A 25949-nucleotide genomic window follows, 5' to 3' on the forward strand; every position below is an offset into this window, starting at 1 on the left:
TTAATAGTCATTCTTTTGATATTGAGGACATTGGTGCTAGTAGAATTGTGCTGTACTTCTCTTTTGTGAAGTTCTGTACTCTTGATCATCGTGACCATTTTTCTAGACACCACAACATCCTGATGAGCTGTGCTCTCCCAGCGAGCGCTTTCTTTTCTTTTCCACCTGATAATTTCTGAAAGCCCACGTTACTTGATCGCACTTCTGATTCCAAGACCCTGGGTTAGAGTAAGGGGACTCTTGGTGCCAAGGGCTCTCTTGAACCAGCTTTTGCAAACAATATTTTTTCATAGAGTAGTTCTTTTCAACTCCTTTCCTTCTCATACCAGAACTTTTCTAAACGGCATTATAAGATACTACCAGCCTGGTTCAATCTAACTCCAGTTTTTTTCTCTTTTTAATTTTCTTGCTTTTATTTAACTTTAATCAAACAATGTAAGAGGGGCGACCCTTATCAGTTTTTATTATTCAAAAAATATGAAATATATAAAAAAAACTATGAAAAGTATTTACATTTTTGGTTTCAAAGTAAGAAACAAAAAAAAAACTTTTTGGAACTAAACAAATATTTTGAGGATGTAGAAAACATTATGTACTTATTATATTTTTCGACTTGTGAAGTAGTGTTCCGGCCGTTTGTTTGGAGGTTAGTCAAAAATACTAAGTCGGCAATGGACAAGAGTTCTAAGCTTTGTGAATTTATTGATACTGTTACGATTCTGATGGGAGGGTAGAACCTTCCAACCTCTTATAACCACCCTTAATTGATTCTCGACCGAACGGAAGGTGACGTTAAGGTCCTGGAAAATTACCTGCTCCTCTTCTTCACTGCTTCATTTCTCCTTGTTTTCTAAGTCATACGGTTCACTCGAACCACTCTATGAACTGGATTTTTAATTCCTGAGGCCCTGAATGACCCACTTTAGTGACAAGGTATAAAGGGATTCTCCCCTACAAGACTACCTTCGAACCCTTCGAACAAACCGACGTGAATATTTCACTGATCACCCGTAAATGAACTTTGGGTTTCTAAACTCTAGTCTCTTTCCAAGCTCCTGAGTGTAATATAGTTGCAATTGTATATGCGCTACTCTCAAGAATTATAGCCTAAAGTGAAAAAAAGTTTTCTGTTGCGGAAAATCGCAAAAAAGCTTATTTGAGCTTCTCAGTGCATATACGATAGACGTCTTTTACTCTGACAAACTCATTTGTTAGGTCTTCTTATACAAAGAAGCCGATGTTCAATAGCAGGTTTTTCTCAATAATTTTAAATAAATATTAAATAATGTAAATCATCTCTAATAACGATTTTCAAGGTCAAGGGTTTAGAAGGCTCTAAAGAGCGAATTTCTTAACCGAAAGGGGTCATATTTGGGCTCATTCGAAAGGTCTTGGAATTCCTTACTGGCCTGAATCGATACCAATCCGTTCATAACCGATAACTAATTTTTATGCAAAATTCAATTATACACATTATATTTCTGTTTCTTTGAACTTGGATTAAATCGTATAAAAGACAGAAATCAATACAGTGAGTCCCGCTTTGAAAGAACTTTTCGGGACTGAAAAAAAGCTCGCGAATTAACTCCAGTGACACAATAAAATTGCATATCTGCAGGAGATATCTTTGAGTTATGGAAACGCCGTGATGTATGCAAGGTATTATCGGTACCAGTTTTTCAGCCTATTTTCAGCGCCAACGGTTCATAAGAAATGTATTTCAAATATTTGCAAACTTAGGGGCACTTCAAAAATTATTTTACAAACGAGCTCCCAATAGTAGGCAATTCATGTTAAATTCTTTCAGTCCGTTTTCTCTCAAGCCGGAACTCCCTGTACCTATTACGTCAGAATAAGATTTTAGACTATTTTATTTATTTATCAGTAACATACCAACTTTTCTTCTGAGTGAGTGATAGGTGCCTCCGGAGAAAATTTGACTGTATCAGCAGAGAAAATGTTGCTTGTATTGAAAATTGAGAGAGTAGATCACGAGGAAATTCACATGTTGAGAATATCTTTCAAATGCAGCAGCATATATACGTATAGAAGACTTTTGCCAAGATTGTATTCACTTATCGCAATTGAATTTTGAAAGTGCTGAATAGCAATATGATGCAACATTTTCAGCCACATGCAACTCATGAACCTGACCGCAATATAATAGCATAATTCTTCGTTGGGCAAAAGAGAAAATTGCGCCAGAAGTGCACCAATGTGCGTATTTCTAAATTGAATTTTCTTTTATTTATTTTTTTTCTTCTATACACCATTCTTTATCAATGAGTGTCTCACTATTTCTTCGTTCTGCCACCATATACTATCCAATGATAATTAATTTAAATCAGTGGGAAAATTGAATAATAGAAGTTTCCTTTTTGGTGATGAAATACGATGACTTAATCGAGACCATTGCGAGGTAATTAAGGTTGAAAAAAAGCAAACAATTCAGCCAATTTGGAGTAGGAAGAAAAAAATATTACTCACATTATTTTTTTTTTGTTTTATTATTTTCTTGGCCAGACAGAAAGTCATTTTTTCCGCAAAAATTGTGCCAATGGCTTCGATGATTAAAAGCGAGAAGAGCACACACCATTGATGATAAGACAATGTGTGTGACAATTATTTTTGAGAAATGTTTTGTGGCACGTTTGGTGGATGATACTGGCACATTTTTCATGATAAACAAAAGAAATGTAAATATTTTATATTTCTGTTACTATTTGTTAAATCTGTTCTATCTTTTTGTATTATTAAAATTTTATAGATTATTTGAAGGTTGTGTATATTGTATCCTAATTGAGAAACATTTAGCAATAGATGGCGCTGAACTTGGAATTCTAATCATAACCACGCAAAATTGAATGTAGTTCTTGCAAGAAACGTGGTATAAAGGCTTTGCTAAATAATATAAAATTATTAAAATTAATTCAGCTTTGTTAAAGTCATCATCTTAGGAATAGTTCAATCTATTGCAATTTGGCGCATAACCTCACATATTTAATAAACAACTTTGGTAATAAATGTTAAAATTTCCACTTTGTGAACTGAAATGAAGCTTTCAATAATTGCAATGGATTTCTAAATCAATTTAAATACACTAAAAAGTAATCAGAAAAATGATAAAATATTTTTAACATAACCTCAAACATTTCAATAAAGTTTAAATAAATATTTTCGGTTACAAGCGTGTTAGAATTTTAACATCTTTCTCTCAAATTGAAGCTCGTTATAAGAGCAAACGGATTACTAACAAGGCATTTTTTTTACAATTTAAGGCAATTTTAGAGCCGAGAATATTATTTTTAACATAACCTCAAATATTTTAATGAATGTCAAATGCGTATTTTTGTTCATAATCGCTTAAATTTGCAAATTTAAATATTAAATAAAGGCTTTTAAATTATTTTACGACTTTTAAAAACACTTTCTGTTTCAAAATAGCTCTAGAGTGCAGTAATATTTTTTTTTAAACATAACCCCAATTCAAATGAATATAAAATAAATATTATTGTTTATTATCATTAAAATTTGATAATTTTGGTTTCAAATAAAATATTTTAATTCATGTTGCGAATTTTGAAATTCGCTTTACTGTGCCAAAGTAGTTTTAGAGTCTATCTATAAGAATATTTTGAACATAACCTCTTCAAATTAATTCAAAGTGAGCAGTATTATTGTTCATAATTGTTAAAATTTGCTAATTTTGATCTCAAATGAGGACGTTTATTTTATTGTACGAAGTTTAAAGATATTTTTATCATTTCAAAATAGCTTTAGAATCGAGAATACTGTTTGGAACATAACCTCAACTATTCAATTGCATTTCAAATGAGTATCTTTTGTTAAAAACGTTTGAATTAGCATGTTTGGAATTGAAATCAAGGCTTTTTTTTAACAAATTCAATGCGTTAAAAGGCAATTTTACTATTTCCAAAAAGATTTACTGTTCATGAAATGTTTTGTACATAACCTCAAATAAGTAATAGAATTTCGCTTTTTAATTTGTTTAATTCAATTAAGTTCCTGATAGATTTTTGTGCGGTTTCAATTCAATATAAATAGTAAAAAAAACTAAAGTAAATTTATTAAATATATTTTTTGATTTTCAAAAATTGTAATATTTTTAATGAAGTTATTGAAAAATTTGAAAAGTTTTAGGATATTCTTTTAGGATCAAGAAAATATTTAAAGAACAGAAAATACATTTCGGTTTTGACAACAAAATATTAAGTTTCAAAATTTCCAATATTTCTTAAAACTCAATTAGGTTTAAATTGCTTCTTGAAATATATGAAATTTTTCAATATTTCGAGATATTATGAAGACATTGTAGCATCTTGCATAATTGCATTTAATTAAAACTCATATAGAAAGAAATGTCTTCTTGATATCTTGACACCCTTTAACTTGGATCTTGCAGAAATACAAAGAAATTAAATGCAAATATCACTTTGAAGGGAAAGTTCTTAAATCGCGCGCAATTCAACTGTGAGAGAGAGATAGAAACACAAATAACTCACTTGACAAACGTCTGGCGGCGCTGCGGTTGAAAAAAATCACTGAAATGCGACAAAATATTTTCTTCTCTGTTGTATCCTTATTAGCAGGTCGTGTCCCTTCTTGTAATATGTACTTTTGCATTCCTTATTAACCAAAATAGTGTTGTACAAAAGGGTTTTTCTCAAACCTATCCTGAATTTTGGGACAGCTCAAAAGAATATGAGTCTTCCAGCTCAAAATTTCATCGGAATATTTTTGTTATAATATCGACAACTATTCACAATTAACCTAAATAACTGTATTCAACTAAATTATTAAAAGGATTTTCTTGTGAAAATGACTTAAACTCTAAGGAATTAAGCAATTTTCACATTAAAAACCTTTCATTTTCTCTACGTGAATTTTCAATTTCTTTAAACATTTATTTGATTGTCTTTATTTTGCGACTTAATGATTTTTAAAAATTCAAGTTGTGCCGCGACTACCTCCAATGAGCGACATTATTTCTCAAGTATCGTGCTGATTTTGAGTTTAATTCTTGCATTTCTGTGTCACTACGATAGCATATCTAAAAATAAAATTTCCGCATTTGTCGAACAATGAACCAATTGAACCGAAGATTATTTTTTTATTGCTATTTTGATAATTTTTTTTGTTTATGTGTTATTTTATTGTTTCTTGCAGATGCATAGTGGCAGCTGCATAGCACCGACAAATCCGGCCTTTTCTGTGTCTATTGGGATTGCATCACTGGTGCTGGAAGGACGTTCAGTGGTGAACGATGAAGATCCACGAGATGCCTCGGTTACGCAGCAATTGTCCTCGACATCCGCAGCCAATTCGTGGGCCAAGTCGGATTCCGTACAAAATATTCATCGTCTGAAGCAGAAATTGCGTCAATTGCGATCGGCTCCGAGTACCAGTAAAGATTCGGCGGAATTCTACCAGGCTACAGCGACAATGTTGACATCAACCAATGATGATTTTGACTCGGACAATGATCTCGATGTGCCCATTATGAAGTCAAGTACATCATCCAGTGCCAGCAGTTCTGGGAGTTCTGGTGATACCGCCAGTCTCCTGGATTCGCTGCAAAATCTCGCGTCGACATGCCTAAAGTCCAAACCGAGATCTCTAAAGGCCATCGGACTCTTCAAGACAGTCGATCTGGACACGAGCCTCACGACCTTGCTCGCCAGATCGGCTTCTACGTCGTCGGTTAAGGAAGTGGCCAAGACACGCAGCAATCCCAGCACAAGGAGGTCTAGCATCAAATGTGGCTTCCACTGTGAGCAATTTCTAAAGAAGATCGGTGTTATCAAACAGAGTCAGGATAATGATCCCGAACATTACTGCAGTGAATTGGCGGAAAGTGTAAGTGACAATTTTGTTAAGCAAAAAAAAACTCAAAATTTCCTGAATGTATCCAAAATTTCGAAACTTTCAAGGAAAGTTTCTTAAATTTCAAGACCTAACTTTTGTGAAATGCGATAATAAATTAGTAGTTGCTCATTAGAAAAATAATATAATGAAAATTTCCAAAATTTCAAAATCAATTTGTAAGGTATTACGAGCTTAAAAATTTCTAGATTTTCCAATGTGATGAAAATATACAAAACATAACAGAAATCAAGAAAAAAAACATCTTAATTTTCTTTTTTTTTATTTTGAAATTTTTGAAAAAAATATTTTGAAACAATTTATTTTGGAAAAACAACATTGCAAGTCCCTAAAAACTAACAAAGTATTACGGATTTTAAATATTTTCAATAATTAGAATTTTGTAAGGCAATAAGAAAAAATTACTGGATAGTTAATAACTTCTACACAATTATATTAAAAAAATTATAAAACATAAATAGAAGCGGTGCCGGCCAAAATCTCAGAAAGACAAAATTCCAAAAAGAGAAATTCAGAAAATTCGGAATTTTCGGTCGAAATTCCGAATGGGTCAGAATCCAAATGGGCCAAAATCTTGAAAAACCAAAATTCAGATAATTTCCCTTTGCCTCAACAGGTTAAATCAATAAAATTAAAGAGCTTGATGTTTGACACTAAACTCAGCCAAAAAGGGGTTTAACGCCTTTAGCCTTATAAATTTGCAATTCTATTATTTTATTGATTGATATGATTGTGTGGAATGTGGCGCTTTTTACCTTTGACTATTCAGAATTTCGACCCAGTTTGGATTTTGACCCAACAGGATTTTGGCTTTTTGGGATTTCAGTTTATTTGGAAATTTGGTTTTTCGGGATTTTTGTCCATTGAAGATTTCGACTTATTCGAGATCTTCTGGGATTCGACTTATTCATGGTTTCGGATTTTTAGGATTCTGATCCATTCGGGATTTTAGCCTAACAGAATATTATCTTTTTTGGATTTCATTTTATTCCGAATTTTGGTTTCCGGGATTCCGATTAATAGGGGATTTTATTCGAGATTTCGGTTTTCCGGAATTCAACTTATTTAGGGTTTCGGCTTTTTGGGCTTCTGATCCATTCGGGATTTTCACCTATTCGGGATTTTGACTTTTCGGGGTTCCGAAAAATCCAAAAAATCAAAACCCATTTTTTCTGGATTTTGTTTTCCGGGATTTTTTCTTTCGGAATTTTGACAAGGATCCAATAGAATACAAATTACACGAAAAATTACAAGATTTCAGGGAAATATCCAAAATTTAGTTTTATTCGCATTTTTCAATTTTTTTCTGTAAGCTTGAAGGTCAAAAAATTTATAAAATATAACTATTAAAGTCTAATTGTACAAGAATATTTACTGTTTCTTTAGTAGCTTGTTTTTTTAGTACAATATTTCCAAAATTTCAATGCTTGATTTCTTTTAATTGTTAAACAAATGATTTTAAAATAGGCAATTATTAGTATTTTTAAAGAGAATCTACGAAAATTTTACAGGATTTCAAAAATATTTCATAAATTTCGCTTCTTTTGTAATTTTTAAAATATTCAATACCTAATTTTTCAAACTGTTATATAAACAATATTTTATTATATATTAAAGAATTATTAATGTTCATAAAAAAGGATCCATGAGAAAAACATGAAATTTTTCAAAACCATATGAAAAATTTCATTTTTTATTTAATATTTCTAAAATTTCATCATTAAAATGTTTTTAAATGCTAGTAAATACACTTTCGTTAAATAAAAAAAAAGGCGAGAAACTTTAGGTTTGGTTTTTCTTCTTTCTAATATAAAAACAATATTTTTGTTATTGATTAAAATTTTTCAAACAAGTTTAAGGTTTATGAAAATTTCCAAAATTTCAATATGGGAACGTTAGATTTTTTAATTTTGTTTTTTTTTGTTAATTGTAAAGAATTTTCATTTTAAAGTACAATTTTCAAAATTTCATGATTTTTTTCTAAATTGTGATAAAAAGCCAAAGTTTCATGAAGAATTTGAAATATTGTCACTTTCCCTGCAAACTAAAAAAATGTTTCATGAAAAATTACAAAATTTCATTATTTACTGAAAAGACTAAAATTGCAAAACCTAATTTGTTATTCAAAAATTTCATGAATGTCCAAGAAGACCTCGTAAGTTTTCATGAAAAGTTAATAAGCGTATTGCACTATTATGCAAATTGCATTTGTCGCTTTTGATTTGCAGAATTTGAAGTCATTGGGACGGGGAAATGGGTCAAATTTTGCAAATATTAAGAGTTATGGAAAAGCTTTGTACAGAAATGGAGATTTTGAAAAGATAAAAAGGGAAGAAAAACAACAATTTCTTTTTATATCTTTTCAAGTGTTGTCGCTGGCAAATGCAGTATAAACAAATGGCAGCAATCCTCAGTCGAGGCAGCGGAATTTGCATTGAGGTGTACCTTGGACCAGAGACCCAGCCCCTGCTCCTCGAGCAATGGATCATCCAGAAGATCGACAAGTAAGTTTATCTTCAATTTGCATTTATTTAAAGCAAAAAAAAAAGAGAAAGAGTTGGGGAGGAAAGATCGCTCGGAATTTCAATCGGAGAATTGGAATGTTTGGGAGTTTTCCAAGGTTGACCATTTATTTACTTTTTTTTGCGATAATTTAAATTTGGAAAATTTTCTAGTGATAACAATTTGTAACCCAGAAATTCTGTGATTCACTTTTGGGAATGGACTTCCTGGAAAGTTTGTTGCTTTGAAACATTGGTCATTTGGAAGATGTTGACGTGTATTAATGTTTATTTATAAAAATTTTAAAGCACTTTATTGCTTCAATTTTCTCTGTTCTCTGTGCTATCTGCAACACTCTTAATTCTGATTCAGGAAGTTTGCGCAAAAATCAAAAGTCTTCGCATGGAAAATCAAAGAGAATGAGAAATCAGGTTGTTGCAAAAGTTCTTGCGTTTTTTTTCTACAAATTGAATTACTTAGTTACCTGTCATTGTAATCAATTTACACTGAGTTTCCCTGGCATTACGGAATAGAATTATAATTTTTTTCTAAATTAAGAAAAAAAAATATTTTTTGGGCATTTTGAGTGGTTTTTTTCGTTAGTAAAACTGGATTTTCTACGTAAATAAATATACACGAAATAAAGCTTTTATTGGTGAAATCTGATTTGATAATATCATAACTAAATTTATTCAAGTTACTGAAAGGAATAAATTTAAATATTTCCTTAAAGAAATATCAAAATTTCATAAATTTTGGAAATTTAAGATTTCATGAAATTTTTATGAAGGTTAGACAAAAAATTATAGAATTTCTATCGGAGTCCGAAAACTTATAATTTTATAATGCTGTATTTAAAAAAAATATATATTTTTCGAATTAACAGAATAATTTATGACAGTTTCTTCTTTGACGTATTAAACCAAATTTTATTTTAAAGAAAAAATATAAGTAATATGATTATTTGTCAAAGAAAATTTTCTCCAAATTAAAAAGGAAAATTCGGAAAATTCTTAATGACAAATATTTGCATTTTGGATTAGATATTTAAAATTTTAGTACACGGGGCTCTTTGATATTCGGATGATTGGGACTGAAAATTACAGATAACAACCCATGCGAAAAATGGTATTTTTTGACTTTCTGGTGTGTAAAGATGTCAGCTGAATATCGGACAGCTCAATGTGTATTATCTTACGAAGATATTTATACTGATTGTCAAAAATACAAAAAAAAAATAGAAAGAATATGAGGTCAGCAGATTCGATTGGGAAATAATCCTAATTTTCTCAATGTCATTATCTAGGTCAATTCTGCTTACTGAATGGTATTGAATTGAAGTTATGGTGCTTTCCAATGTAAAATGAAAAGCGAACATCTTCCTTCTAAACATTTTTTTTAGTACATGACTGCCCTCATGTGCTTTTGTGTAATCGACTTTTCTTTGGTTTTTGTCACGAGTCATGACTCTTTCTTGGTTTTAGAATACGACAAAGACTGGGACAAACAGTCGTGGGAGGAACCAATGCAAAATCCAAAAGTAAATCAATTATGTAGAAACACATGAGAACAGACATGTACTAAAAATGATCAGGAGAGTTTTCCCTTTTTTATTTCACATTAGAATAGCAAATAGCACCATTAATCTTGTTCCATTGGCCAGAATCATGCTGCTATTCCAATCAAAAATGAAAACAGGAAATCTTTTCGCGTGAATTTTTTTTAGTACATAGCTGTTCTCATGTGTTTCTGCGTTACCGACTTTTCTTGTGTTTGTTCTCATCATAACTTTTCCCCAGTCCTTGTTGTGTTAAAACCACCAAACAGTCATGACAGGAACCAACATAAAGAAAAATCAATCCCGTTGAAGCACATGAAAACAGTCGTGTACTAAAAAACAAATGTCAATGAAAAAGATTGTCCCTTTTGTTTTATATTGGAATAGCACCATTAATTCTGCACCACTGTTAGGAATCATGCCGTTATTCCAATGAAAAGGGGATATCTTTCATCTGAACAATTTTTTTTAGTACATGACTGTTTTCATGTGTTTATGCGTTATCGACTTTTCTTTGTGTTCATTCCTATCACGACTTTTCCCCAGTAATCGTCGTGTTCCAAAACCACCAAACAGTCGTGACTGGAACCAGCATGAAGAAAAATCGATACCATTGAAGCACCTGAGAACAATCATGTACTAAAAAATAAATGTTCCTGAAAAAGATTTTCCCTTTTCATTTTGAATCGGAATAGCACCATTAACCCTGTACCATTTCCAAGAATCATGCTGCTATTTTAATGAAAATGAAAAGGGGAAATCTTTCATCTGAATATTTTTTTAGTATACGGCTGTTCTTTTATGTTTTTGCGATATCGACATTTGTTTGTGTTCATTCCTATCACGACTTTTCCCCAGTCCTCATCGTGTTCCAAAACCACGAAACATTCGTGACTGGAACCAGCATGAAGAAAAATCGATACCATTGAAGCACCTGAGAACAATCATGTACTAAAAAACAAATGTTCCTGAAAAAGATTTTCCCTTTTCATTTTGAATCGGAATAGCACCATTAACCCTGTACCATTTCCAAGAATCATGCTGCTAATCGATTCTGTGGAAACACATGAGAGGCATGTACTAAAAAATGATCAGGAGAGTTTTCCCTTTTTTTTATTTCACATTGGAATAGCGCCATTAATCCTGTTCCATTGGCCAGAATCATGCTGCTATTCCAATCAAAATTGTAAAGAGAAAGTCTTTCACTTGAACATTTTTTTTAGTACACGACTGTTCTCAAGTGCTTCTGCAGCATCAATTTCTCTTTGAGTTGGTTCTTGTTTCGACTGTTTTCCTCCAGTACTCGCTGTGTTCTAAAATCACGAAACAGTCGTGACAGGAACCAATATAGAAAATATTGATTATACAGAAGCACATGTACTAAACACAGGCATGTCCTAAAAAGAATGTTCCGGAGAAATATTCCTGTGTTTAGTTTTCATTGGAATTGTACCATTAATATGTCCCATTTGTTTTTAAAATGGTAGTACACTCAAATTTCTGAATATCCAGCAACATCTGAGAAAAAAAAATGTTTTTTATTCTCAGTTTTTTTTAATGGTTTTAAAGTGTTTTTAAAGTGTTAAAAGGTTTTTATCTGTCAGTTTCATCCTCCATCGTCATGATAACAAAGAATTGAGTGAAGCTTCCTCGATAAAATATTTGACATTTAACCTAACTTAATTATTTGTTGAATTTGTGTAGAAGTCCGAGTGAACTGTAACTTTCTCTTATCCATTTTTAATAATTTTCAAAGCTTTCACTATTCTTCTTAAACTTGAAGAGAATATATCAATTTAAAATCACATTAAAAGTCGAAAACAAAATTTCTAACCTCACAAAAAATCCTAACCTCTTATTCATATTTAATTTAGTTCTATAAAATAAAATTCCACAGTATTTTTTCTTTGATAAATACTTCGTGCTTTACTTGTTGAAAAAATATAATTCATTATTGAAAAAGAAAATGAAAAAGAATTTTTGCAACAACTTAAACCTTGATATTGTTCAAGCTCCATGATCCTCAAAATTATTCCTACACTGAAAGAAATCCGAAAAAGTTAAAATAACATTCCGGAAATGTTAATTTTACCCTGCAGTATTGATCCGAAATCGGTGTAAATATAATGCTTTTTAGGTGTATTAGGGGTTAAAGTTACCCTTTTTCATGTTGATTTTACCCTTAAAAGGTGTAAAATTAACTTTAAAAAATGTTGATAAATTTTTACACCTAAAAAATGTTAAAGTTATGACGAAAAAAAGTTAATCGCAGCCTCTTTTATTCTCAGTGTAAGCTTTATTTAATATTCCACTTCTGACGATTGCGATCTTTCCAACCTCGTAACGAAGAAGGTGTTCTAATTGGGGCACCTTGCCTTTGCAGACCCATTGAACCCGGTATGACCCTTCCATCACTGTGCAGTGCAATCCGTAGTCAATTGCACTTTTCCCAGATCACTGCCTGGACAGATTTACTGTCGGGCGGTGAAGAATTGCGGGATAATCCTCGGGTGACATTCGGTCGCCTGGATATTTTCTATCGGGTCAAATCCTACGATGCAGTGTCGAATTTCGAAAATGTTCCGCTCGTGCACAATTTTCCCAATGTCCGGCTCGATGATGGGGTAGCTGTTCAGGTTTGCCTGAAGAGTCTGCCGAGGCAGGAGGGAATTCCGAAGTTGAATGAGAGGGAGGAAGTTGGAGGAGTTGCAGTGAGGGAGGAGAGGGAGTTGATGTCTGTGGTTCCGTGTTGCACGGAAAAGGGCAAACATCGGTGTACGTTTGATGAGGAGAGTCCCACGGAGATTCTCGGTGGGATGGATATGATGCCGTCTGTGGTGCATCGGGAGAAGCAGCTTCAGAAGTATCGGAAGCGTCTGATGCGTAGGGATAAGAAGAAGATGAAGCAGAGTGGGGAAGAAGAGAGTTTGGGAGGTAGTAGAGGGGGTTGGCATCTGGAGGAGGATCTAATGGTGCCCAGGGAGGTGAGTCAGGAGGATGGGGGTAGGAAATTGTGTTATGGGCAGGTGGAGAAGGGTCTGAAGCCACCGATAAATGATTTGAGACCGCCACTCTATTTTACGTCGGCTGCCGTTGAGATGGCTAGAACCCCACCAATCCCACCGCCCAGGAGTGCTAGTCTGGCCACTCAGACCGCCACAGTAGTCCATGATGCCATCACTGTGTCCACACAGACGGACATCATGGACTGCTTTCCTCATTGTGATCTCTGCAATAGCGAAATGCAATACATATGCTGGAACTGTGATAGTAAGGTTATGGTGAATCTGACAGATGATGATTTGCCCAGGCAGCAGCTAAATAAAGCCGATCTGCTGCTTCAAGCCATGCAGAGGACGGCTCTGGCCAAATGTCGAACCCCCACTCGAAGTCCCCAACACACCTGTGAACCCAGATCCTGTGATACTCTCCCTTCCGGTGATCTCGATTGCCGGCTGGGCAAGAGGCAGAAGATCAAGCACATCTACGGTACTGAAGCGGATGTCCGGAAAGAATTGAGTCAATTCGATGAGATGAGCCTGGATGTTGTCAAAAGTGACAAAGACTTTTCCATTGAAGATCAATATAAGACCCCTCAGGCCAATAACACTGCCCCCCTGGTCCTCAATACGCCCCCGCGCCAAGCTCAAAATGACAGTTTTATGGGCACAAGTGGCGTAATTAATACAGTCAAGTCCTCCCTGAGTCGCGTGAGAAATCTACCAAAGATCAATCTTTCGAGTGTTTTTGGGGATGACAGACGAGGTAGTCAGGCCCAGGAACACAAATCCTCGCCCATTCCCATTCGCAATATCTTCAATTTTGACGTGATGCCCGATCCGGATTGCGATCCGGTCGTTCCGGTGCAGAAGTCTAACTCTGCACCTACCTTCAATGGCGGCGGCCCTCATACACTGTCGCCACGTTTTATTAAGTCTGCCGCCATTTATAAGCGACGGTCGCGACATCTGTCCGATCGATCGTCCGAGAGATCATCAATCGGATCGGACGAACAGATCTCCGATGATGATCTCACTCTCGATAGTCCGATGACGTCACCCATCAAAGTGTCCTCCAGTTCGGCGTGGAAGTTGCCATTTGGACGCCGGGGACTTCTAGGTGAGTTCTTCTGAAGAATTTGATTTACAGGACATACTGGTAAAAGGAACACCTATTCCCAGCAATGAAAGTTCGCGGTTGGTACCACAGTACAAGAATACCTGAACAACTACCAGTCACCTTATGGGAATTTAACATAGCGTGACCCTTTGTGACTACTAGTCAATGTACAGTCAGTGGCTCTAGAGCGGTGACCGTCGCTCTGAACTAGAAGAAGTTTATCATGGTGGCCACCGCGCTCCGAACAAATTAGGAGGCCGCCACCGTCGCAGCCTATTCAACCGCGAATCTTTTCGTTGCTGGCTTTACACCCTACTCTGTACTATTTGGAATACGAAATATTCTTACCGGAAAACGTAGATTAATGTAAAAACGTCTAGGGTAAATTAAGCTAATTCAAAACCTGCTCCAAATGGAAATTTTTCGCTACTCCAAATGGAAACGTCACTTTTCATGATAAATACAGTACTAATTTGCTGTATTTATATATTTTCTATACCACAGTTTCATTATTTAGTTAATTTTGCTCCAAATAATGCGAAAATCCATTCATATTCACAAATTTTAATTTGTTAATTTCTCAGAAAAATTAAAAGTGTACCTTTTCACCATCGAATTTTTCATCGATCGACCATGTTTTCGTTTTGTTTAACATTTATGTCATATTTCTGGCTATTTTTAGTCAAATTAAGTGCTAATCTTTATTGTTAACGGTACGTGAAGTTTTCATATGAAATAATTACCTATTTCTTGAACAAAAAGGGTTTTTCTGAAGTGTCTGCAAATGCTTCAATAGGAAACCCCTGAAATATGACATTTTTGAGAGATTTTCTTATTGTTTTAGATGGGAAAGGAGAAAAGATCAGGAATAAGAACAAATCCTGCACTCAGGAGCAACTCAACAAGGTTTTGGAAGCCTTTCGTAGCGGTTTCACTTACACTGTTTGTCTCCAATTAGAAAATTTCCCTTGTCTCCATTTGAATTAATTTGTTTCCAATAGAAGCATTTTGCACTTATGTGTTTTTCTTGTATTTAAGAAGTTTTCAAATTATATCTAAAGAATTTTCACTAAACAGTAACATTCTAGAAGAGTCAAGGAGCAAATTTATGTAATTCTCTTCAGAAAAAAATATGAACTTAATGTGTTGAATCTCCCGTCAAAGTTAAAGCGCCTGGAAATGGTTTTGAATTAGGACTTTTACCCTACTTAAATTTTATTAGATACAATTAATGAATTTCAACATTTTGACAAAAGCGTCAATAGGGGTTCCCTGTCGAAAAGGTGTTCCTTCAACCCTATATAATTCATTTAGCTACGGAGTTAGTAATTTTTGAGGTTATGATGATCATAATATAACCTTAAAAGAAACTGTTAAAACTTTTAGTGGAAAATACTTTAAAAGATTCCCAAAATATTTGGGAGAAAGTTAGGCTGTATGGATGTTTACGGAACGTCCGGACTAAAAATTTAAAGCAAAGAAGAAGAATAATTTGGGAGAAAGTAGAATAATTGAGGTTATTTGCTTCACCTTAGTTTTGTCCCGCTCTGATTCTAACCTACAGTAATTCCTGGTTGAGAATAAAACTTGAAAAAAATCTATGCAATTTTACGATTGAAGGAAAACCGGTAAATAATATTTTACGATTTTGAAATCTAAATAAAACATAGAAGTCACTTGAGAATGATTTTTCGATTGACGATTTCAATCCTAAAGTAAAATATTTTACGATTATGAAATTATTTAAAATACTACATAAGGTAAAGTACCCTTACTCGACCGGGTTCCTCTATTCGACCGGTGGGTCAATTTTTGAATATTTGATAGTGAATTTCATCAATTTCTATGAATTTGTCACTGATTCGTATTATTTAAAGAATAATTGACCTATTAATGTTAGATCATACACAAAATATTATAGCAAATATAATTAAATTGAATAAATAAATCTACCGGTCGAATAGAGGAACCGGGCGAATAAAGGGTACTTTACCTTATTAATTATGTAAAATTTATTTCGATTTTAAATTAAATAAAATTTACAATGTGACTTTACGATGGTGATTAAATTCTAAAGTAATACTTTACGGTTTTGGAACTATTAAAGAAAAATTAAATGTTTGATTACGTTTTTGAATTAAGTTGAATCTAGGATGCGATTTTACGATATCGAATTAATCCTAAAGTAATACTTTACGATTTTGGAATTATTTAAAAAGTAAAGCTTAAAAAGTTTACGATATTAATCTCATGACGATTTAACCCTAAAATTATACTTTACGATTTTGGAATTGTAAAAAGATAAATAAAGCTATATGTTTAATGATTTTATATTAAGTCGAATTCACGATGCGATTTTATGATAGTAATTAAATCCTAAAATGATTCTTTGTGATTTCGGAATTGTTTGAAAAATAAAGCTTGATTACGATTTTAAGTTAAATCAAATTCAAGATGTGACTTTACAATGGCGATTTACTCCTAAAGTAATACTTTACGATTTTAGGATTATTAAAAAAAATTAGGCTCAAAATTTGATAACGATTTTGGCTTAAATAAAATCTTGAAAACAAATTTTCATTTAAAATTTTGAATTGAAATTTGCGACGCGTCTTTACGGTTTTTTATTTAAAAATAAAATTGCACTATCTTTTGTTTGAATTTTTTGTTTGAGAGAAATATTTATGTATTTCGTTGTTAATTTTAAAATCGTAAAGCATTACTGTAGTCGTATTTGTTATTTACGATTGATTGCAATAAGTAAAATTTGCAGAAACATTTTGCAAATGAAAATTGTTAAATTTCAATTGAATAGCATCTTTTGAATTTTTTCAAAGGACGAAGCAAGTAAGTTAGGTCAATTTTCTTTAAAACCGTAAAGAGTCAACGCTAAATAATTTCAGGATTTCATATTGTAAACTTTTACAGAATTTATTTAATATTCTCTAGAATCGTAATCTTTGTTTTAAATATCATAAATATTAGTTTAGTATTGCAAAATTTGTTTTGAATATTCAAAATCGTAAAGCAAGTCTGTCGATTTTGTAATCCGAGTTCATCTAAATCGTAAAGTAGGAAATTAGGTTTCTGATTAGGTATTTGATAGGGGAATGTAGGCAGGCTTCGCACGTGTGTGCTTTCAAACGATGTGAATTTTCCCTTTGTTTGCAAAGAGTTGGTTCCGAATTTCTTAGCCATAAGTTAAGTAATTATGAACCTTATCTTCATTGTAAAAATAGGCAGCCAAGCCCTTCTTTTCTAGGTGCTAGGATCACAAATAGAAAATTGGCCCAAAATGGGTAATTTTAATGGCACATATTTCATTTGATTTCTCATATTTAAACTCATTTCTAAAAAAAATCACTTACACAGTGGATGAAGAGTATACTAGAGATGATATTTACGTAATAACTTTTTGCATCGGAGGGAAATTATTTTCACGGTGCCGGAAAATTCGCAAGTACTACACTGTGTATGGTTTCAAACACTGAATGTGTGAGCATTCGCATATGCATCCGGCAATTTCAGATTGAAAACCATAACTTCACTAAAGCCTCATAAGCCACAGGGAGACAATCCTGGACATTTCCTCTTCGATAGGCGTGTAGTTTCCTGCCCATCTCCATGAGACGACGTTTATTCACAGTGTGAACCGTGTGAACATGCTCACCATTAGCCTGGGACTCAATGTCACTAACTAAACTGCTACCATGCTAAAGGATATCGAAAAAATTATGAGCCACTTTAAACATTTGCAATAAGAATTAGGAAAACCAAACATTTTACTCACAAAGCGAGTGTTACTCGAACACTCTGAAAAACACAGAAGCTTATCACCTTTCTTAATATAATTTATGCAACCTTTAGGAAAACAAAACAATATTAACATAACCTCTACAATGTTCCGGCGATTCCAGCTGACTAGACGATTAATTTTGACAGTTTAGTCGATTTTCGATATTTATTTGGAAGAAAAAAACAGTGCTCCAGAAAATGTGGAAAAAAGTGTTTTAAAGATCTTCTTTTAGTGCAGTGATAGTTTCCGCGGGTTCACGGGGGTACAGTATAACCGTAGGAAAATAATTCTTAATTGTGGATAAAATTTATTTCGAGAAAAAAAGCAATGACGAACCCAAACCCCCCATCGTGTGAACGCTGGCCCCGGGGGCAAGAATCGCACAAATCGTCATATTTTTTTCATTTTCCTGTCCAGGAAAAACCAACAATTCTGTGATAGTGGACTAGGCATGCATAGAAACCTAAAGGATCACAGATTTTTTTGGTGTAGTGCAATTTATTGCCCATTTTACAGTTTAGTCAGAAAAAAATCCTGAATATGAAGCACGAAAAAACGTGCGAAGGCTGCCTACATTCCCCTACTACTTACTGAACAACTTGAATAATTGAAAATTAGGACATTTGCTTTACGATTTTGAAAATTCAAAAAATAATTTTGAAAAATTATTTTAAAAATCAAATAAATTAAAGATTAAGACGTAAAAATATTACAAATAAATTTTTAAATAACTTTAGAAAATGGGATCCTGAATTCTTAAGAGAATATGAATTAGTAGATTATGTGCTATTCTTTCACGATTTAAAACTATGGAATTATTGGGGGTCATCGAAGACCAGAAGTCGATATTTCGTATCGTTTAAGCTCCAGGACGGTGACAAGTTAAAAAAAGACGATTATATAACTGCTCTCTCTTTGAGTTCCAGTACTAAAACAAGGATTTAAAAATTACCGTATTTTCTAATTTTTTTTCTTAAAATTAAAAAAAAAACCTTAAAAAATACAGAGAAAAATGTGTTTAAGTCCTCGAAATATCTCTCCCAATTAGATTTTTTAAAATTAAAATTGCGTTTCTTACATGTTTTTTAACATTTGATACTGCAGCGCCTCTGGTGTTTGTTTCACAAACTTCATCAGTTCTAGAGAATTGTAGGCTATTCAAAGGCCTTTAATTCTTTCCTTAAGAAGAATTAAATCGGTTTAGTAGAATCGGAATTATGGTCATTTATCTACCAAAAAAATAGCAAAAAACGGTTTGGCCTAAATTACAGGCGCAAAAGCAAATTTTCAAAATGATGAGTAAGAAAAATGTTAAAACGATACGGTCTTTCTGCAATTAGGATCTCTGGAGGAATCTCTTCTGCAGAGGCGTATTGTTCCAAAATTTCAAGTTCCTGGCTTTCGAATCTTACTGGGAGCATCCGGAAGTTTCTGTCCAACTCAACTGACAATCCCTGCTAAGACTTTCTTCTATGAAATATCTGGTCAAACTATCAGTACGCCATATGTGGTAAGTTTCCAATTTCTTATCTCAATTTATTTTTTCAGGGAAAGGAGATAAACCCGCTTTGTGATTATTTTGAAAATAAACAAAGATCACAGATCGCTCGATCATTGAAAAAAATTCTTTCCTGAAATTCTTTCAATTAGCAATTTAAAAGAAAAATCTAGAATTTTTTTTCTGATCATTTACGGAAATTTCTCAGGTGTTCAAATTAAAAATAATACGAGAAACCTTCATTAAATTCCTTTTTCGGAATAAAACTATGACGAATTGATTTACACTAGAAAACTAATTGGAAATTTTTCAAATAACATTTCTGTGCTGAGAGATTATTTCACTTTCGAATTAGGCAATTTTTTGAGACGGAACCGCGTTGCAACATCTCAAGAGATGATCAGTCTCCGAGTGAAAGCTCCGAGGAGACAGAGAGAGACGCAATTAGTGGCTGATTTTGATTGAATAATCGAGCACGTGCGATTGTTGATTAATTGAGAGATGAAAATGGTATTTGTGCTTGGTTTGTTGTTGCAGTGTGAGATTCGATTGTCACGAAAGGGCTATTCAATTCCACGATCGGGCACCATTCAGGTGACTCTGCTGAATCCCCTGGGGACAGTTGTGAGGATGTTTGTGGTGCCGTATGATTTCCGGGAGATGCCAAACATGTCCACAACGTTCATCCGGCAGCGAATTTTGGCCTTCGATGAGGATCTCAATCCAGGCCGCGATGTTTCCCATTTGACGACCTTTGAGCAAATGAAGCTCCTTCGCTACGTTATTCATCTCAAGTAAGTCTTGATTTATTTATTTTTATTTGTTTTTTTTTATTTATTTTGTTTTTTTCTGTATTTTTTTAAAATATTTTATTACAAAAAAAAGTAATATATGTGACTGAAATGAAAGATATTGTTTAATGGTAATAAACCTCTATAGAACATGGAAAGTTATTATAATCGTCGCTATGGGCGCTGATGTTCAAGAGAAAAATGTTCTATTTCCAAGAGACACTTCATTTGCAAATATAGAATACAAATTCCACGAATATAACGAATATTGTTAATATTTTGCGAATATTGTGAATATTTTGCGAATATTGTGAATATTTTGCGAATATTGTGAATATTTTTTTAGAATATTTTAAAAATAATTTTGTAAATATTGAGAATAGAGCATCATTCATTTCTTTTTCTCAAAATTAAACTATTCTAAATCCAGTTAGAACAGTTTTAGTTTGAAGAGACGATTTGTCGTTTGAATCATCAACTGTCGTAAAACTCACAATTTTTCAGAAGACTTCTGTCCACTTTAAAATCACTTTGGTGGAAAGTTAACCCTGAAAATTGTTAGTTAACGCAACACAAATTCCAGAAAAGCGAAATAGAAACGAGTTCTGATAGAATACTCAATGTGCCATTAACATAGTAGCTGATACAAGGACGTCAATTAAATATATTAATCCCTTAAAATGATTAAGGTTTCTTGACGTTCTATAAATAACTAGAATTTTGATTGCTTTTAACCACTTCAAAGCAATCAAGGAAGCTCTTTAATTCTTTCCGATTAGTAATGTGTCCAGCGAGCTAATTGCCCAATTTTTTGTTCTAAAATGTCTTAGCACAAGAATTAGTCGGGATCTTACAAAGAAAATATTCTAGGTTTGGGCATCCTTCTTGTTTGCAATTATCTACAAAAATCGGATTTTTATTGATTGTAAATAGACCAATAAATTATCTCCCCCAGGGTATGCATATTAGGTGAGATTCTTAACAATCTCACCTACTATAATCCTAACAAAATTTCATCTCCTCCGACTGGGCTCAAACTTTGCCAAAATGTGTTTCGCTACTTCCTGATCACGAATATATGGGCTAAAAAACGTTCCCGTCCATCCGGCCGCTCTTTGGAGTTTAATAGCTCCTAAACTAAAAGAGATATCGGCTTGCGGTTTTCGGCAAAGGTTACATATCGGGTGAAAATTGCAACTTGGTGCATTGACTGCCCCCCACCCCTTCTTCCTCCATTTTGAATACCCCCATTTTTTTGTTTTCTCAATGGCTCCGCCCCTATGGCATCGATCGGGCTCAAATTTAAGTATGTTATAGCTGGGCCTTACAGCTTTCGATCAATACCAAATTTAGGATCCTCTGACTCAAGTAAGGGCATTTTGGAAAGCCCTTGTGAAATGCCACTTCTCCTTCTAACATCGAAAGTTCATAAAACCACCGCTAGGGGCGCTATTATTAAAAGGAAGATTTTTCAATTTTCTAAGTTAAATAACTCAAATACTCCATTTGTGCATCGGGCTGAAATTTTAGTATGTTGTAGCCCTTTGATTATACCTACCAAACAAAAAAATACTTAAGTCGATCCATAACCCCTGACCCGAGCTATAAGTGGTTAAAGTTAGAAAATTGACCGGCCTCTATCTCCAGTTCTAATTAACATTTTGACCTAAATTTGGGGTTTTTGGTTTCGTCTCGATGAGCACTTTCAAAAACGCCATTTTCTCAAAAACGTCATTGTGCAAGTTGATCAAATATTAGAGTGTTGTAGTCTAGTCTAGGACGTTTCCAAAATGGGGCGTAAGTGCGCTGTGGTTACAATACAACTGGAAATATGAGAGGTCAAATTTCACGAAATTCAAAAAATCATATCTCCGGTTCTATTTGACCGATTTTCATGAATGAAGGCTCAAATAAAAGATTTCACAAAGTACTACAACTTTCTAGAATATTTTAACTTTGTGGGACCAACACCAGGGGCGCCACAGTCGATAAACGAATTTCAATATCACATAACCTCAATTATCTCGACACGTGCTTAACCGATTTTGATGATTACTTCGACATAATTGTAGATGACACTTGTGTCTACATTTCGTCCATTACATCATTTTTCGATCATACTACGCTATCTCTTCTATTTTGTCGTTTAAGTGTAAAAAAAAAGATTTTTCCAACAATGGCGCTGAGAAATTACAAATAACTTTATTTATCTCGGCTACTGAGTAACCAATAACATCACGTTCCTTTGGCAAAATTATAGAGAACATTCTGGTCTACATTTCACCCATATATCACTTTTCTGTCACTCCATCCAAATCTTTGATATTTTGGTTTTAATACAAAATTTGTATAATTTCACGAATTTGATTCAAAATAACTGAATGGCGTCCCCCAACTTCAGCTCTAAATCGAATTTGGATGCATTCCGAGTTAGCTCACGTTAAGAATATCACCTACAATAAGCTGACCTAGGTTTATCACTAGCTTTTTTATGCAGTAAATTTTGAAATGCATTTCTTTTGAAAAATGTGTTGCATACATCATGGCGTTTCCGCAGATTTTTTTTCCAAAGATCTCTCCTGTGAGTTTGCAATTTTTCTGTGTCACTGAAGTGAATTCGCGGGTTTTTTTCAGTTCCGAGAATTTCTTTCAAAGCGGAACTCCTTGTATTTGAATGACTAAAGTGATCATTAAATAAAGAAAGATCAATTTTACCCATTTGCTTTGATGAAATTGAACCTTTTTAGGTAATGATTCTTTTAAAAGGATCCCCTGTGACCCATTTACTTTTACCAGTCAGTGTTTGTTTATACGAAATTCTTAGATGTTTTTCTTTATTTCTAAGGCACCTTCTTACTTATAATTCAGTTAGACAATTAGAAGCTGAACTAACCTCTGAGTTTTTTTTATGAGTTTTTTTTATTTATTTTTTACAAAAATAAAGAAGTATTATGGATTGTTTTCTTATGACTTTGGCTATTTTCATAACCATTTCACATCACTTTTACATTGTTCTCTATTCATAGGTTTATCTTCTATATTATTTCTGGATTTTCTATAAATTTCTCAATTTTTAAAATTGAAGTATCAAAATTAAGACCTCAAAAATATTTACTATCGAACTACCAAAAATCTTTATATTTAAAAATGTTGTATTTTATTAATTTTTTAGGAACAAGTTCTCGTGAATTTTTTTTATTTCAAAAATTTTAAATAGAAGGATTATTAGTCACGACACAAAGTGCCTATACTAATCTACTTTTTTTCTAATTTCTTATTTTTTGTTAAAATATAAAAAGTACATGACAAAATATGACAAAAAATTAAAAATATATAGTGTCCCTTATGTTAGGAAAGTAACAAATAGCATTGCAGAAGCTTTATGAGTTTGTAGATGGAATGTGTCTCGGCTAAGTGATTTTTTTTTTTAAATTGTGATGATTAATATTTTAGTTGGGTTTTAAATCGTAAAATGGAGTATTTTTTAAATTCTGTTTCAAATTTTTTTTCGAAGGGAAGCTGTTTCTTTTCTTCTTGCTCATGTTTTTCTTCTATTTCGTGGACTTCTTTTATTCACCCTTCTGAAACAACGAAGAAAAATCCAATTTTCCAATTTAAAAATTGTTTCAAATTACCTCATTTTCTCAATTTTTTTTTGCAATTTTCATAAAATCATTCAATCCAGGGGGGTGGCATTAGCTCTGAAAAATGCGACCAGCTTTAGTGTAAATTTTCCCCTGTTTTCGTACACATTTCACGAGATATCATCGAAACTACGTAGGTTGCCAATTTGGGGTTTTCGGTTGCCTCTTCGGTATTAAATTGGCTTTTATTTTGTATTAGTATTATTTGCTGATTCATTCTACAATGACAGAAAACAGCTAATAAACTCAAAAGTTTTTTCAGCACGCTAGAAACATTTTTGGGAAACGATATGCCCCTGATTCAATCTTAAATGAATGTCAAAAGAAAAGGGAATTGAAGGAGAAAAATGGAATATTTTCTTTGTAGATTTCAGACATCACGTTCTGGTCGATTGTCCCTGCATTCGGACATCAAGATGCTCATCTCGAGGCGAACGGATTGTGATACTGCAGCTGCTCACGCCAAGGATGCCCTCGAAAGTCCCAACGAGCTCAAAATTCTCACCGTTCAGCCGGACAATCCGCGTTTCAGTCTACGAATTGATAAGAATTGACGACGACGATGCATCACGGGCAGCTCAGCTCCGAGAATTTACTATTCTCAGGCTTGATCTACTTTCTTTTTTTTATTTTCTATTTAAAAAAAAAAAACAAAAAGGAACTAAAACTCGAAAAAATCAGAGGAAATTTAAGAAAAAAAATTAAAAATTATTCTATCAATATTTTTTTTTAGGTTAGGAAATACGATAATAATTTTTTTAAAAGATAGAAAGAAAGAGGGAGAGAGAATTTAAATGATCGACGTCTCATCTTTCTTTTTTTTTAGCGATTTGTGATTTTTTTTTTTTGTAATTTAAAAAAGAACAATGTGAATTTTTCTTCTATTTTCGTCGCGAAAATATTCATTTATTTTGCTTTTTTGGGAAAGAAAATCAGTCGGAAATATTTGGAAAAATTTTGTCCTTTGCAATATTTTATTTTTATTTGAAATTTTATTATGTTTTTCTTTTTAAATTATTATTTTGGCGGAATTAATGCAATTGGTGGAGAAATGGCGAAAGAGAGAAATGTTGTAATTTATCAAAGTGTAATTTATTGAAGTAGAAGTGTTTTTTAGAGAGAGAGAGAAAAAGGGAGAGTTTTTTGAAATGAGTAAAAAATAATAATTGGAAATTTTTAGAAGTTGCTCTACACAATTTTTTCCAGATCAATGTTTGCGCAATGTTGATAGCATAAAAAGAAAAAAAATGTAGAGAAAGATTCACCTTTTGAACTCTATTCTGCCAGCTTCCTTTTCACCCTCCCAGCAATCTTCAATGTGGTTCAAAAAAAAAATGCTTCAAAAGTGTTTAATAAAAAAAAGGAAATAATATTAAAATAAATATTGAGAAGGAGAAAAGGAAAGTAAACAATCTCTAAATAGAAATTAAATAACGTAGAACACTGCCATAGAGAAAAAAAAAGAATTGATTCTGGTCGTTGGGTGTGAAGCATTTTTCACGCCTTTTATTGTTTTTTTTTTCAGCAAAATAAATTGATATTTTAATTTTTAGCATTTGAGAGAGATAAAAAAAAAATAGAAGAAGCAAGGATTATATTGAATGTAGTCAGTGATAAAATATTGCCAACATTGTACATAATGCTTCTAGCGATAAAAGAAAAAGATTGACAGAGAATCCTGCAGAGATATCGTTAAAAAGAAAAAAAAACTATAAAATATATTTTTCGATGAAAATGAGAAGGAAAAAAAATAAGAAAAAATTCAAATGATAAAGATTTTTTGGCAAGTTTCCGGCACCCTTTTGTTTCCTGGAAACTCAAATAAAACATCCTCTAAGGACGAAATAAGTGTTTTGTTGAAATATATATTCTTGAATGTAATATTCAATTAAATAAAAATGCGTATTCAAATAAAACACGTTTTTGTAGTCGTTATTTTCAATTTTTGGCGGGGTTTTGTTGAATTTGAGGTTATCTTCCGTCCGCTAGTGCTGCCATCTAGGGTTTCGGTTATCAAATATCTTTAAAATAAGCAATTTGAACCTTTAGAATATTTCGCCGCTAGATGTCCTTGCCGTCTGAATATTTTGGTTCTGTGCACAATTTTTTCTTATTTTGGTCAAGTAAAAAGTTCTGA

At 33.0% G+C, this 25949-nt stretch overlaps 1 protein-coding gene across 1 annotated transcript in view; it reads left to right on the forward strand.

Annotated features, from left to right (window-relative positions):
- The window catches only part of LOC129800038 (protein Atossa), a 59038-nt gene extending 33310 nt beyond the window's left edge, over window positions 1–25728 (forward strand). Inside the window, exons 2-7 of the mRNA XM_055844395.1 lie at window positions 5188–5877; window positions 8272–8408; window positions 12348–14083; window positions 19220–19389; window positions 19915–20171; window positions 24180–25728. Of these exons, the coding sequence (XP_055700370.1) occupies window positions 5188–5877; window positions 8272–8408; window positions 12348–14083; window positions 19220–19389; window positions 19915–20171; window positions 24180–24366 (3177 nt within the window). The 3' untranslated portion in view covers window positions 24367–25728. The remainder of the gene's footprint in view (window positions 1–5187; window positions 5878–8271; window positions 8409–12347; window positions 14084–19219; window positions 19390–19914; window positions 20172–24179) is intronic.
- Window positions 25729–25949: the final 221 nt, after the last annotated feature.

This window comes from Phlebotomus papatasi, chromosome 1 (assembly GCF_024763615.1).
Source record: "Phlebotomus papatasi isolate M1 chromosome 1, Ppap_2.1, whole genome shotgun sequence".
In the NCBI taxonomy this organism is placed as follows: Eukaryota; Metazoa; Arthropoda; class Insecta; order Diptera; family Psychodidae; genus Phlebotomus; species Phlebotomus papatasi.